We start from the raw sequence: 13,136 nt of genomic DNA on the forward strand, positions 1-13,136 counted from the left end.
TTACCAATGATCATTTTCAACGAGGACGTCCCAGTCCCAGTGTGTTACAACCTCATCGGGCGTAACCTCCCAAAGACAAAGATATTCGTCTTTTTAATAAGAATAAGCCCTCCTATATGGGTCTTGCACTTCATAATATTTCAATTCTGATTCCATTTTGACATTTGGTAGACCATAGGCGATACGAACGTTTGAATTTATAGCCGTAAGTGTTCTAGGGAAGCTTGGCCCCTTTCGCCTGGACATAAACCTTGATAAGCTCGATTCCGACGCAGAAAATGATATGAATGGTGTCGGCTCCCATATTTGATAGTCGGCGTGTGTACCTAGGTATTCTTTTCGACTTTCTTGTGAGCCCAACCGCTCCCGAGGCAAACGAGTCTGCATTCTTTCTGATTGATCTGGGTGACTACCAGAGAATTTGTCCCATACCCGAAGTAGGGAACCAGAGTAAGCAGCATTGGGGGATTCGGCCCATGAGTGTTTAGAAAGACCTCTTGTTGTTGTTCAGAGGTATGGATTGACTTGTTCTTCCAGAGGGATACATGAGCCTATATATACAGCAATGAGCCAAGTTGATTGGAAATCAACTTGGGTTGTCCATATTGATACCTCGGACTTAATTCCGACGGTGCGGCTTGGTTCCTGATCTGCACCAACCTCATGTCACAACACCTCTTTCCTCAAGAAAGGGGTGGGTACACTGCAAAAGCTCCATTGCACAAGCTTTGTCGACGCTTATGTTCTGCATTGGAATCCTGAAGGACGATTTCTTTCTCGACCAATATCGGGATCAGGTTATTCGTTTGTGATCAATGATGAAGAATTGCTGGCGGATTCTTGCCCACGAAAGTTGACCCCGCATTATCATCACATGTCGGTGTCAGTGGTAGTTTACCACTAAGCCCGTTTTGGACAGGATCCACAAGAGAAGCTTACTAAGAAGCAAGCCCCTGAGTCTGGGTATGTATATAACAGGCGGACGGAGGTATTTAGAGGAACAGCTGTTTAGTGATAATCCATTGCTACGTACGAGACCTTACCGATCCATCGATCGTCGACAGTCGGAAACTGGATGACATAACGGTGGGTCCGGCTCATTTTTGTGGAGGCTGGCAATACAGTTAACTAGCATCTGTCATTAGCTATCTCATGGCGGGGCACGAAGGTGTGAGGTGTATTTCAATATTGCAAGCGAATACACCCCATCTTGGTGGCAGGTGCTCTACGTAAGAAAGATTACAATACACATAGGCAGTGGTGTCAAGTATAGTGGACCACATTCTTACTAGTGCGCTTGGAGATATTCAGCTATCATGTATGCCTGATTTGTGCCTTTGTTTGTGAGGCTTAGTAAGCCCCAAACCTCTTTTATTCTGCACCTACTATAGTATCAAGAATCATACTCTCAAGTACTTTGCTGTACTAGTCCGTACTGTTTCCGCTCGAAAGTCGACAAGTGGTGCTGCGGAAAAACTACTAATAAGTACTAGCGTGAATTGGTAATCAAGATTAGAGAAACAATAGAGGAGTGCAGGTGGTTGCACCAGTTTCGTGACGGACTGTACAGTAGTTTTCGAAATCAGAACTGCACCTCTTAGTCCCACTAGACCTTTCCCCCGCGTGTGCGCTTCCGCACCTCACTGGAATTGACTGGTGAAAATTGATGAGTTGCTCTTGGGCGCAGCCGTCCGAGCCAGGCTTGCCGAATGGCCTGTTTGGTAATGACTTTATCCTGCTTTTGCTCGTCGTCATCCTGGCCGAGGATTTTGGGAGAAGTCCACCATACGGACTCAGAGCCTTGTGACGGCTTCTGGCGCAGTCGAAGGGTGATACGGCTTTGTTGACGTGACGGGCTGATGTGGATTTCTCCCGCGGTGGCTCTTTCTGCCAGCCGGAGCGAACGACCGAGGATTCCCCCCTCCCCCGTGGCCGACGTAGATCGCGTATTAGGTGGGTTGCCCAGAAGGCTAAGTCTCTCCGGGTGAATCTCTTTGTTCTTGCGCGTTCGCTTGTGAGAGATTTGCGCCATCTGTGCTAGGCAAGTTGAATGAAGTTGGCACTTGTAGGTTGGATCATTAGAGATATTTATCTTGTCGGAAAGTGTTTCGGTTAGACGAACTTTCCCCTCATTTTGGAGACGATGGAAGCCACCCTCAGTTTTGCCGAACTGCCATCCCAAAAGTTCTTGTACATGTAGTCTAAAACTGACCATTTACCACATTGCCTTGCATTGTGGTTGAGAGACCGGAAATTTGTATCCTGCATCGTGGTCCGCCGCAGGCCTCATTCTTCAGATAAGGTTCTCGTAACAGTGGCCCGATTACAACAGGTGGGGGATACTACTATAGTTTGTTGCTGGCAACCCATTGAATGAGAAACTCAACTAGGTCTTACCGGTTAGCAATCTATTATTCAAATAAACAACAGCTGATGGTTATTTTGAATGATAAACAGGGACGGTTGTTAGCCCCTGCTAAATCGTACAAAGAAACTACTAGTAAAAGTTTATGAGTATCTACAATAAACGTCAGCACTCTGCTACAGAAATTTGAAACACCACAGCAGATATGTATATAGGATATACTACGGTTGTAGGTCAGCCGCCAAAAACGCTCCAATGATACTCTCAAGCAACGAGAAACGTGCGCTGCTAAGGCAGCAATGCCGGGAAGCGCTGGCAGCTCATATTCGTAAAGTACCCCAAATCTAAAGACACACGGCCCCAATGGCAACTAATGGCGACATTCAGATGATCGATTAGGCCTCACTGTCGCACCGGGTCGGGTCCGATTACAGCCGTCCGCAGCAGACGGCTACGCATGGTCGGTGTCAAAGTCTCAAGAATATTTGTTGAAAACAAATTTGAGTAATGGAACGGTCGGCATGTACCAGGCGATACGTGATGCACTCGGGTGCTCGATCGAAGCTGTTAGTCCGCAGACGTTGCGGGAACCTGATGCAAGCTCCGATAACAGGATAAGCGACGAGGTGAGCCATCAAGGTTTGCTGAGTTTTCCAAATGCTGAAATTCTAAAGCACCCAAGCTCATCGAAGCTTCCTAAGCCAACCAGGGCAGCTTCTGCGAGTGACTCATTCACGGCCACTATTCAACGACTCGAAGTCGCAAATCAGGAACTCACGGCTGATGTTGAAAATGCACGAAAGCATTCGGAGACATTGCTTGACGAAAGGCAGGAGTGGGAGGCAAAGTATCGCGGGATTCATGAAGAGCTCGAAAATAGCAAGTCTTTGGTGACACGGCTGGAGGAAGACCTGAGTCGTGTGCAAATGGGGATTGCAGAAGCTATGGAGACATTAAAAAACCACCAGATTCCAGAAAACAAGCAATCATGCGCACCGACGCATTTGTAAGCTTCAACACTGATTTGCCTCAGGTTGTTGAGAGAGCTGCTTTCTATCTTGTGCCAACTGGTGCTCCAAATTCCTGTTCTTGAGCTCTAGATCGCAAGTTGTTGGCTGAGATATCTTCAGGTGGTCATTGACCTGCAATTGCTCGTCCAAGCTAGGTTTTTCTTGAGCATAGGCTTGTAACATGGTCTCGCCAATTTAGGTAGACGTTCTCTGCTATAAGTGGGATGGGCCAACATCTTGACTCGGAGAACGTGCTGGAAGATCAACTATGTCACGCAAAGCAGTCGGGTATATCGGAATTTCTCTGCAAAAGATGGTAATGAAATAGATCATTCGGATAAGAGGTGCTATCCAATTAGCCGAGCGCAACGTACGGCAATGGGTGATCAAGCATCCGGCCCTCTATACTGCCATCCTTTCTTCCGTCTTGATCTACGTAGCCTCGCACTCAAGAAAGGTCCAGCGTCACTCATTTACGGGTGGCCCTCGTTTATTGGAGCATTTTAAGCTGGAATCCGGAATTTAGGTCCAGCATCAAGATTTCTTGTCAGTTCTTGTCAGCTATCGATACAGTAACATTCGAAATCGGCTAGACATGCAGATATCCGTTTTTTAGTCACTAGTCATGGTGATCGACTTCAACCAAAACACTTCTTACGGGCTCACAGACGGAATCGAATTGTCGTGCGAGCAGGCGCTCAAGTGCGTCAGATACAGGCAGAAGAAACCAGCAATGAAGCGTGAGATTTTGAGGCAATCAGGGAGCGTAGGTGCATCAAAGAATTCCCCGACACAATATATGGCTCGGGTGAACCTTGCATCAGGACATGAACAGACCCACGGGAGTAGAATCGCTCTCAGATCTCATTAACCAATGCCACAAACATATAAGATGCCGTCAATCGAGACGTACTCGCGAAAACAGCGTTGTAGAGCGAGACACTGCACAAAGCCAATGCTCCACAGACTCCAATTTCAAGCACTCGTTCTCCCTTTTCTCTTGGCCAGGTGATCAAATAGGTGGCACAGACCATCCCGGCCAGTGTGACTCCCAGGATGATGGAAGTGCTTGTTCGACTACCAGTATTCTCTAAAAGCAAGACCGATACGGATGTCACCAATATATTCAAGATAATTCCAATGTGGTCCAACAGGAGGAAGAAAAACGAAGGGAGCTGCTTTCCCGAGTCAAGAACGTACTCACACAAAGTAGAAGTGCCAAAGCAAGAGAGATTATTCGAGAGAGACCTCAAGGCTATGATCGTATTGCTCGCGGATAAAGAGCATCGAGATATGTGGGAAATAAAACAGAGCAGCATTACACTGCTGCAAAAATGGAACTTCGGGTGGACAGACTTGTTGATGTGGGTGAGCTTGTATTGTGATGCGCGATAGCTGGCTTCCATTCCGACAAAATAAACAATCACTGATTACTTTATTGCAAGTCGGACAGGCGAAAAAGTTTTTCGAAGTACACAGAACAGAAGGTCTTGAGACCGGTCGTATGTCTCGGGCTAACAATACCTTTCCTTGGGAGACACACCTGCATTTCGTTATCATACGAAAAGATGGAACGCCCTCAACATGGACACTATTTTATCGGTGAATGCCATTGTGCTCGGAGTGGTGTGATCAAATAAACAGCCCCATATAACTTCGTTATGTTTCACCTGGTCATGTTTGTCGGGCTAAATTATCACTAAATCTTTACAAGCAGAAGGTACGGATTGAGAAAAGCCCACACAGATCCTACCAGAGGGGAATTGAATGATATGCTGGCTACCCTCTGGTTAAGAACATGGATGGGAAGCCGAAAAGTATCAAGTTCTAAACGTAAAAGCCGAGGGCTTGTAACTGTTGGAGGTCATTAAACAGTATTGTAGGGGTAGATCATAGTTTGACCAATTAGTTCCAGGTTGCTAGAGTGCCAATCTAGATGCCAATATCAACCTACTAGCTTAGGAGATAATAACGAGTAACCAAGGGCGCTGCCTTCAGAGGGTTGGGAACAAAAACCCAACTAATCAATGGCAGGAATAGTGGGGTGAATTTGACGAAAGAAACAATCTACTTTTCCTGGTGTTTTTAATTTGGTTCGTAATGGACACTTATTCTTTCAGTCACCTACACGGGCAGAATATACAAGGATCCCCAGTGCAATATCTCTGGTTGGGAGAGACCCTATTGTGAAGATCTTTCAAATGCACCGAAGGATCATGTATCTATGGGTGGATAGATGCCTGCAGTAATTTCGCTGATTTCGTACTTGATGGTCCATCCCAAGGAGTAGGTAGCTCCGTGACAAACGATCTCTATTCAGACTTCTTTGACCAAGTCGGCAGCGTACGTGAATGAAATTCGTATATCTGATGTGATCGATGCACAGTAAGCTAAGCCATGTCTTTGACCAATAGACACAGAGGGGTGGATCCTGTCCCTAGCTATACAGGTCAGTAGCACAGATGCCTTCCCGATCAGGGGGAATAAAAGGCTCTCATATACTTCCGTAGCCACCAGGGGTAGCGCCAGTGAGAATGCATAAAAGAGTGACGCAAAATATGATATCACTCCCACAACATATCCCTCACATCGCAATGTGCAAATCTAAGCATGTAGAAAGCCACGCGGCAAATTTCGATTCAAATGCGTGTTAGAAAGTTGATATCGAAGTGCGAGGTTTTGCATACGATGTTAACCATGAGCTTTAATTCTGCCTCGCCTTTCAAAGAGGCAAAAAAGTCGTCCTGGTTGTTCAGCGTGGATCTTCATCCGTAGGTTAGGCCAACTCACCAGCATCAAGTCGTCTAATCCAACCGTGTTCAACTTGTGTGGCAGATCTCGCGCTTTTGAGGTCCATGGAAAATCAGGATGAATTTTTTCGCTCTTTCTCATCAAACTTTTGACCATCTCCGACAATGCCGTCAGCTTCAGCGTAGCTGCATTCATGTCTTCGGGATCGATACGACAACTACGTTCCACGCCAGCTGTCACGACACTGGCATCAGAGGCTGCAATGACCAATTTACCCAATCAATGGGTTGTTGACTTACCGATCCTGACCCCACCGGATCCCGTAAAAAGGACCTCATCGTTGGTGAGTGTGGCAAGCGCTCTATCGGAATTGCGGAGGTACCTGATTCCAATAAGGATCTACAGAGCTTCAGCATTGGCCTTGGAATGGGCTTATGTCTACCAAGCGCGTGTAAAATGAGTAGGACGGACATTAGACATACTGGCCATACAATCGAGGCGATTTCAGTTTCGGTGAGGGCGTACCTGGATCCCAGGACTTGGGACAAGGAGCATTCGACCGACTCCCACACCAAGAACGTGTGATCATCATGTTGGTAGTGGCGCAGGAGTTGTGGGAAACTGCGGTAAGAGAGGCCTTTGATGATTTCCACCAGAGACCGTATCGATGCTGGATCCGCTTTGAGCTGTTCTATGTGGACCAACTCCATTTTGTCCTCCCTATTCTGGGCCAAAAGCATCCCCTTCCGCGGAAGAATCTCGATGCCTTTGACATATGCCGCCCAAGGGTCTTCGTTCAATGGCTGAAGAGTGGAAGTTGGTACTTCTGAAGCTCGCTTTCGCTTCCGGAAAGGCAATGGCTTCAAGGGCTTCAAAGGGTCGGTCATTGGCTTAGGCTCGGAGGAATGGATCGGCGCGGCCATTTCTGTTCTCCGATCCGGTGGCGATACAATGAAAACACCGTCATTCCCAGCGGAGTTGGCTATCGTGGAAAGGAATACCGTTTCCGGCCCAGTGGACTTCGATGGATTGGAATCCATGGTGGAAATATCGGTGAAGGGTTTTGAGTGTATTGGGCGTTTGGATCGCGGAAGGTGATATAGCAAGTATTTATCTACTCCTACACCCGGGGCAATGTTTGCTTTTGAAATACCATCAACTAGGGTCATCTCCCATAACATGGATCTTACGGTCTATGGGTAGGCGAGAAACCGGTCTGATGAATAATGAAGCGTCATACAGCCGTTTATTCTGGCATTTCACGTGGAAGGAAAACATGCTCCACTCTACACCCTTTTGCATATTCTGAGAATTGGAGGGCCATCACTGGAAAGGCGAGGATACATGCAGTAGCTGATTACCAGAAATTTAGAAAATACGGTGGTTTAAGAGAGTTCTTACGTTTAACTTATTCCATTTAGGTTAATAGCTTCATGGAGTTTAATTGCTGGGGCGAGCTGCCAGTCAATCACAGCTTAGCTGATGTTGATGGTCTTGGAAAACGTCATTTGATGGTTTCTAGAATTACGCCTTTCTCGGTTTGTTTATAATTTTTTGCGGCCTAGCCGGCTTCACAGAGGCAACGCACGGCGTTCATTCCCTGCTATCGATGGCCAAAGTTATTAAGCAGTGGAAGTTTCATTACCGTTATTTCAGTGTTCGCTTTTTTTCTTCCATAATTAATCCTTGTAAACGTTGAAAAAGGTTGGGTATTATTTAAAATTCCCACAGAGCTTGGTCATTCTGTGGTTAATCGCGAGTGCGGTGGGCGGGCGATCCGGTGGGTTCACTTGAGGACATTGTGCAAAAATTGGCCAATTTGGCTAAGTTGTCGGTGCCAAGAACGGCCATGTTTGGGTGGCTGACACGGTCAAATGTGGTCAATATATAGATTTGGCAGATATTTAATTCCCACGTTCACCTTCTGTTCAATTATTTGAGGGATAGATTGTTAAGTGATGTGGATATTTACGCTTTGCTTACTGCAGTGTTTATGCTCGACTGCCGTGATGTAATTCGACAGTTGCTTTTTTTTTGTATGGGATCTGCGACCGGAAGACACGCAAAGAGAGAAGTGCGAAAATCCCACATTCACGGTTTTCGAAGGATCAGGTTTTCCCATTATGGAATACCAACAAAGGATGAAATAGCTATCATTTTCAAATGTAAATATGTGTAAACCAACGCGCTCAGAAATATGTGTTGGGAATGAGCAAGGTTAAAAAAGTATTCCAATTTGCGAGCGTGTAATATGAAGCTGAACTCACCCCGATACACTATGTTCAAGGAAAAACATCGCCGAATTTTCGTCATGGTTGCTTGCTGGTTCCCAGCCCTGCTAATTTATACCTGAATCTGAGCTCCTCACATAAAGCTCATGTCCTCACCTGCGGCAGTTTATCCACTTCTTTATCTCATGTGCAAAGACGGAATGGGGCTTTGGTATATACTTTCCCCTGTTCTGCTCTCTCTTTTGGGTCGTCTGGTGCTGGAGAGGAGGGTCGCATTGGCTCTGGCTGAAAATCTTTTGCTCATTGCTTGCACCCAGTATGCAGAGCTGTCCTGGGTAAAAGTTGTGGTGATTGCGACTATCTTTGTCGCATCAGCTTTCTTGCAGACTCAATTGGAGTATCTTGAATCGGTGCAAGACACGTACTCGCACGCAGGCCCGCTTCAATGTGAAGCCAAGTCGACCAGGGCTAGCGGGTGTCCTGCGCATACCAGTCGTGACCAAAAGAGAGACTCGAGTTACCGTACACCTCGAGAAGTCCAGGCTCCAAACGTCAATGGAAATCCCCAGGCCGAAAAGTCCTTTCACGGCCGGGTTGCGCTGTTTCCATGCGATCTTCGACACCTCCGCCGGTCCGGCTTCAAAGACAATTATCACCATTCCTATCTCTATGCTGGTTACCCAGTCGGCCTCCGTGCCTGCTATAGCCCTCTGATCACAGTTGAGCCCCCTTTTCGGTCTGGTTTCTTGCTGCCCATCAAAAAGGCATGGTTCAGTATCCGACCAGAGGATCACGCCTTCAACGGCGGTGCAAACCTGTCGATGACTCAAAAGTTAGAGGAGTTCCTATTATCTGAGGTGAGACTTCGGCGGAAATTGATAAAAACCACGAACTGAAGCTTTATAGGGAGAAGATCCTGCCGAGTGGCCTTATGCGTACCTCCTGGCGCCCCCGAGTGTCACATGGCAGCTGAATAATCCACTTTCGTTCTGGTACCTTTACAACACCAGAAGAGAGCTCACTGCAATGGTTGTCCAACTTCAGACGTCTTATGGAGAGCGCAGGCTGTGGCTAACGCGAAACTGCCGAACGGAAGCGCCCGGAACTGGCCCTTATTGCTTCCAAGGGAAGTTCGACAAGGATCTACAAGTCTCACCCTTCACGCCTATCGAAGCAAGCTATGTTATTGACTCGTCCGATCCATGTGCGGCTCCGCTGGATAAGCTCAAGATCATGGTGACATTGAAAAGAGGAAGAGAAACAGTCATGAACGCTGTAGTCAACTCCACCGGTCCACCTCTTGACGCTGCCTCGGCGAGCCTGGGTTCTTCTTTGCTCTTCCTCGCGAAGTGGTGGTGGGTTCCCATGTGCAGCGTGGTGGTTTTTCGGATTCTATTTAAAGCTGCGAAGATCTACCTGACGCATAACGGAAAGGAACTTAACATCCAGACAAGAGCGGAGCCTAATAGAAAGGCTATCGCAAAATCTGCGCGACTGTCTGAAAGGTAAGCTTTAATCCTCATTCGCCCCCTCTTTGAAAACAAGAACAATGTTTGACAGCTTCGCAGGGCCTTGGAAAAATACTTTTTTATGATCCTATCCTCAATGGTCCAAAGCCAGTCTCGCATAAAAAGTGTGAAGTATGTCACTCCAGGAGAGCACTGTCCGCGAACTCGGGTCATGCACTCACATCAGCAATATTCGGGCGAGGAAGATCCACACCGTCCGGACGAAGAGAAAAACAAACAAGGACTCCAACAGGTTGTCTTTACAGTCAACACTCCTACCTTCTACTCCAGATTCTTTCACTATAAGTCGCCGTTTGCTGCCATGCAGAGTGAACTACTTGACGATGAGCGGACCCGCACGGTGTGGTCGTCACACCCACAGGAGCTTGCCGCTTTGTTTCCGCACAATCTGACAGATACCTGGCGTGAGCCTGTGGATTGGCGATGGAGGATAATATCCATCCTGCGGACTGCTCCTACAATGACCAACTTTCCGCGTCAAATTTCGTACGAGCCATGCAGAGGAACTGCTGTGACCGACTCTTTAATAATGCACCAATGTCCAAGCGACAAAATTCGCAACTATAAACGAACTTTGTTTCGGTTGTTTTTGGGGCACTGGATAGGGGGTTTCCCGGTGGGTTCTATTAGAGAGTGTGATTTTGAACTTATTGGGTTAAGCCGGGATGCTGTCTTAATGATCTATGAAGCGTTTCTCAAAGCTGGACTTGTTTTATTGGGTGTTCTTCTTGCAGAAAGGAGTGCGATTAAAGGGTCCAATATTGCCAGTCTACTTTTTGCAATGCTTAGCTTGGCAGGGCTTAACATTTGGGCATGCTTGAGGTCTATATTTTGATCCTCGCCAGCGACATCCAACTGGTTCTTCAAAGCCGTGGGATCACTTCTTGCATACTTCACCTCCGACCGTGAGGGCTGTGGATGATTGGAATCCTTTTTACGACACTTGTGCGGTGGTTTGGCCAGCGCATGTCGCCAATATGGGCAATTACCTGTTCTTAACCACAGCGCGGGTGCAGTACCGCAGTAATCAATTGCTAGACGAAGCATTGACAATTATGATTCGGGCGCCATGGTTATGTGCCAGTAGGCTATCTGCATAATGCAATAAATGTTTTTTTACTGGCGCTATTCAGCTGTTTATCGTGGAGTGCCAACAAAGTAGCTAGCTCAAACCGAAGCACGAGAGGGGCATAGGGACAAATGTGTAATTGCACAAATTACACACAATCAGCTAATTATAGTTACCAATGGCAGTCGGTGGTTCAAGACCGATCGTGGGGACCTTGCGATCGTATAGCACAAAACGACACGGCTGACAGAGCCCTGAGTTTATGGGAGCAAGGCAAAGTGAAAAATCAGCCGAGCTCAGCCTCATACTGAGTCGCTTCGAGGACGCAGTCCTTGCGTAGAAAGCACATAAAAATGACTAGAGACATTAGCCTGCCAATTTTATTTCTATCATCATTTTGTTGAGCTGTTTATATCAGCAGGTTTCGCAGAAAGGCACCACTGCAATCGACTGAATTGTACTTGCGCTAAGAAAGCTGCGCTCCACAATGTCTACTAAAACCACCTCAGCATGCGCTTTGCCATTATGTCCCTTGCTGTGGTAGGACTAGCCCTTGCAGGTCTCAACTCAGCCATCGCGCGCTTCGCGGTCATTCTGCCGGAGCGAGCGAAATTTGATATCTCACATCCAACAAATCCGTTTCAGATAACACGTTCAGAAATCTCATGAAAAATGGCGTCAAAGGTGTGTGCTGCTTGCGGCACTCGCATCCACCTTGTTTGTCATTACCGGGGCTGTACTTGCAAGCCTCCCCAAACGACTACGAGACCAAGGCAAACCCTGGGTACATTCCAGGTGCGTTCTTTGCATCCTGGGCTTGGTCATTCTATCTACAGGGGCCCATCTTGCCGACACTTATACGGCTTCCGAACCTCCTGTGAGATGTTCAGATGACAGCTTTCAGTACTACAACATAATGTACAATGGCGGGGTTTTTTAAGGTGGCCTATGAGCTCCTGGTGATATCCATGGCCATTACAGCCTATGTCGCTATTTCTGTCTCTGATCGTTAAGAGAGAAGCATTCAGAGCATACACGTTCAGTCGATCAAAGTAACACGGCAATCAGAGCCGGATCAGTCCGGTGAATACGAGGTTTGTCCTTTCCGGTCCAGTATTCTATCAAGGCGGCCAGGGTGCAAGAATAAGGTGTATGTTGCAAATTTAGCCATTGCCATTCATGGAAGCAATGTTGGAGATCACTAATAGAATAGATGATGAATGACCGAGGGTTGAAACAATGGAACACCTAAGCGCAGGCAAAACGGGAGGTCTCAACGATTATTGCATGGCGAGGCATTTCACTTCTTCGAATGCATTATTTGGGTTCTATGTAGTTTATGTTTGAATTTTACAAACAGCCATTGATCACGGTTAATGCTCAAGGTGAAGCATCACATGTATTACCGAATATGTCTCTGAATTGCCTTTATTTGTTCTTTTTAAATAAAGATCACATCTCTCTCCCTACAAAAGGGTTATTGCCTTCCCAACTACAATTCCATTCCATGGTCTGCTCTCACACATCTCTTTTAAATCCTTCCTCAGGCACAATATAGCAACGCTACTTTCCGATCAGTCGAAAGTTTCTTTTCTTCGTGCCTTGGATGATCCGCGACTCCGTCCGCATTGCATCTGGGTCAGTGAAGCGGGGCAACCCTGCCATAATGATGTTGCGATGGACAGTCGCAACCTTGCTAGCAGCGAGACATTTGCCTTGAGGAGTAATATATCTAAACCCACTCGGAAGAACTCCTCAAGTATTGTCCAATTTCTATTGTGTGAGTTTTGAGGGCTTATGGAACCCGATGTCCGGAAATTGTTTTACGGCTCGGTGAAAAATCGCAATTGTCTCGCCCATTTGTATTATTTGGCACTCGGCTGTAGCCCTATTTGGGAAGGTACTGAGCTCCCAGCCAATAATGACGTGCCACACTCAAATGAGTACCAGTCATCGCTCCTCCAGCCAGTCCTGCATCGCGATCTAGTACTCCCGAACGACCAGACGACCAGACGACCATAGCTAGAAGCGTAGGAAGACTCCATGTTGAAAGCTTTACAGAGCGTAATAGATCAGAAAAAACATCATGATGTATTCATGCTAGAGGGCTATGAAGTGCGATTGATATTGAACGATTAGTTTCTAATTGACTAGCTCTTCTGCCGTCAGCCCGACCTAATA

The 13,136-nt window shown here is 46.9% G+C and overlaps 3 protein-coding genes across 3 annotated transcripts; 2 read left to right on the forward strand and 1 right to left on the reverse strand.

Annotated features, from left to right (window-relative positions):
* Window positions 1-2,620: 2,620 nt before the first annotated feature.
* N7506_000263 (uncharacterized protein) lies at window positions 2,621-3,375 on the forward strand (the record flags this gene model as incomplete). The annotated part of the gene is made up of 2 exons (XM_056949559.1): window positions 2,621-2,693; window positions 2,753-3,375. The coding sequence occupies 2 exons, from the start codon at window positions 2,621-2,623 to the stop codon at window positions 3,373-3,375; spliced, it is 696 nt and encodes a 231-aa protein (XP_056815474.1).
* A 2,639-nt stretch (window positions 3,376-6,014) lies between these two features.
* N7506_000264 (uncharacterized protein) lies at window positions 6,015-7,166 on the reverse strand (the record flags this gene model as incomplete). Its single annotated transcript, XM_056949560.1, has 4 exons — window positions 6,015-6,119; window positions 6,166-6,383; window positions 6,426-6,525; window positions 6,609-7,166. 4 exons carry the CDS (start codon window positions 7,164-7,166, stop codon window positions 6,015-6,017), a joined length of 981 nt encoding a protein of 326 aa, XP_056815475.1.
* A 1,337-nt stretch (window positions 7,167-8,503) lies between these two features.
* N7506_000265 (uncharacterized protein) lies at window positions 8,504-10,808 on the forward strand (the record flags this gene model as incomplete). The annotated part of the gene is made up of 4 exons (XM_056949561.1): window positions 8,504-9,214; window positions 9,264-9,862; window positions 9,926-10,290; window positions 10,732-10,808. The coding sequence occupies 4 exons, from the start codon at window positions 8,504-8,506 to the stop codon at window positions 10,806-10,808; spliced, it is 1,752 nt and encodes a 583-aa protein (XP_056815476.1).
* Window positions 10,809-13,136: the final 2,328 nt, after the last annotated feature.

Source organism: Penicillium brevicompactum (genome assembly GCF_028827555.1).
Source record: "Penicillium brevicompactum strain IBT 35665 chromosome Unknown utg000001l_segment0_segment0, whole genome shotgun sequence".
Taxonomy (NCBI): Eukaryota; Fungi; Ascomycota; class Eurotiomycetes; order Eurotiales; family Aspergillaceae; genus Penicillium; species Penicillium brevicompactum.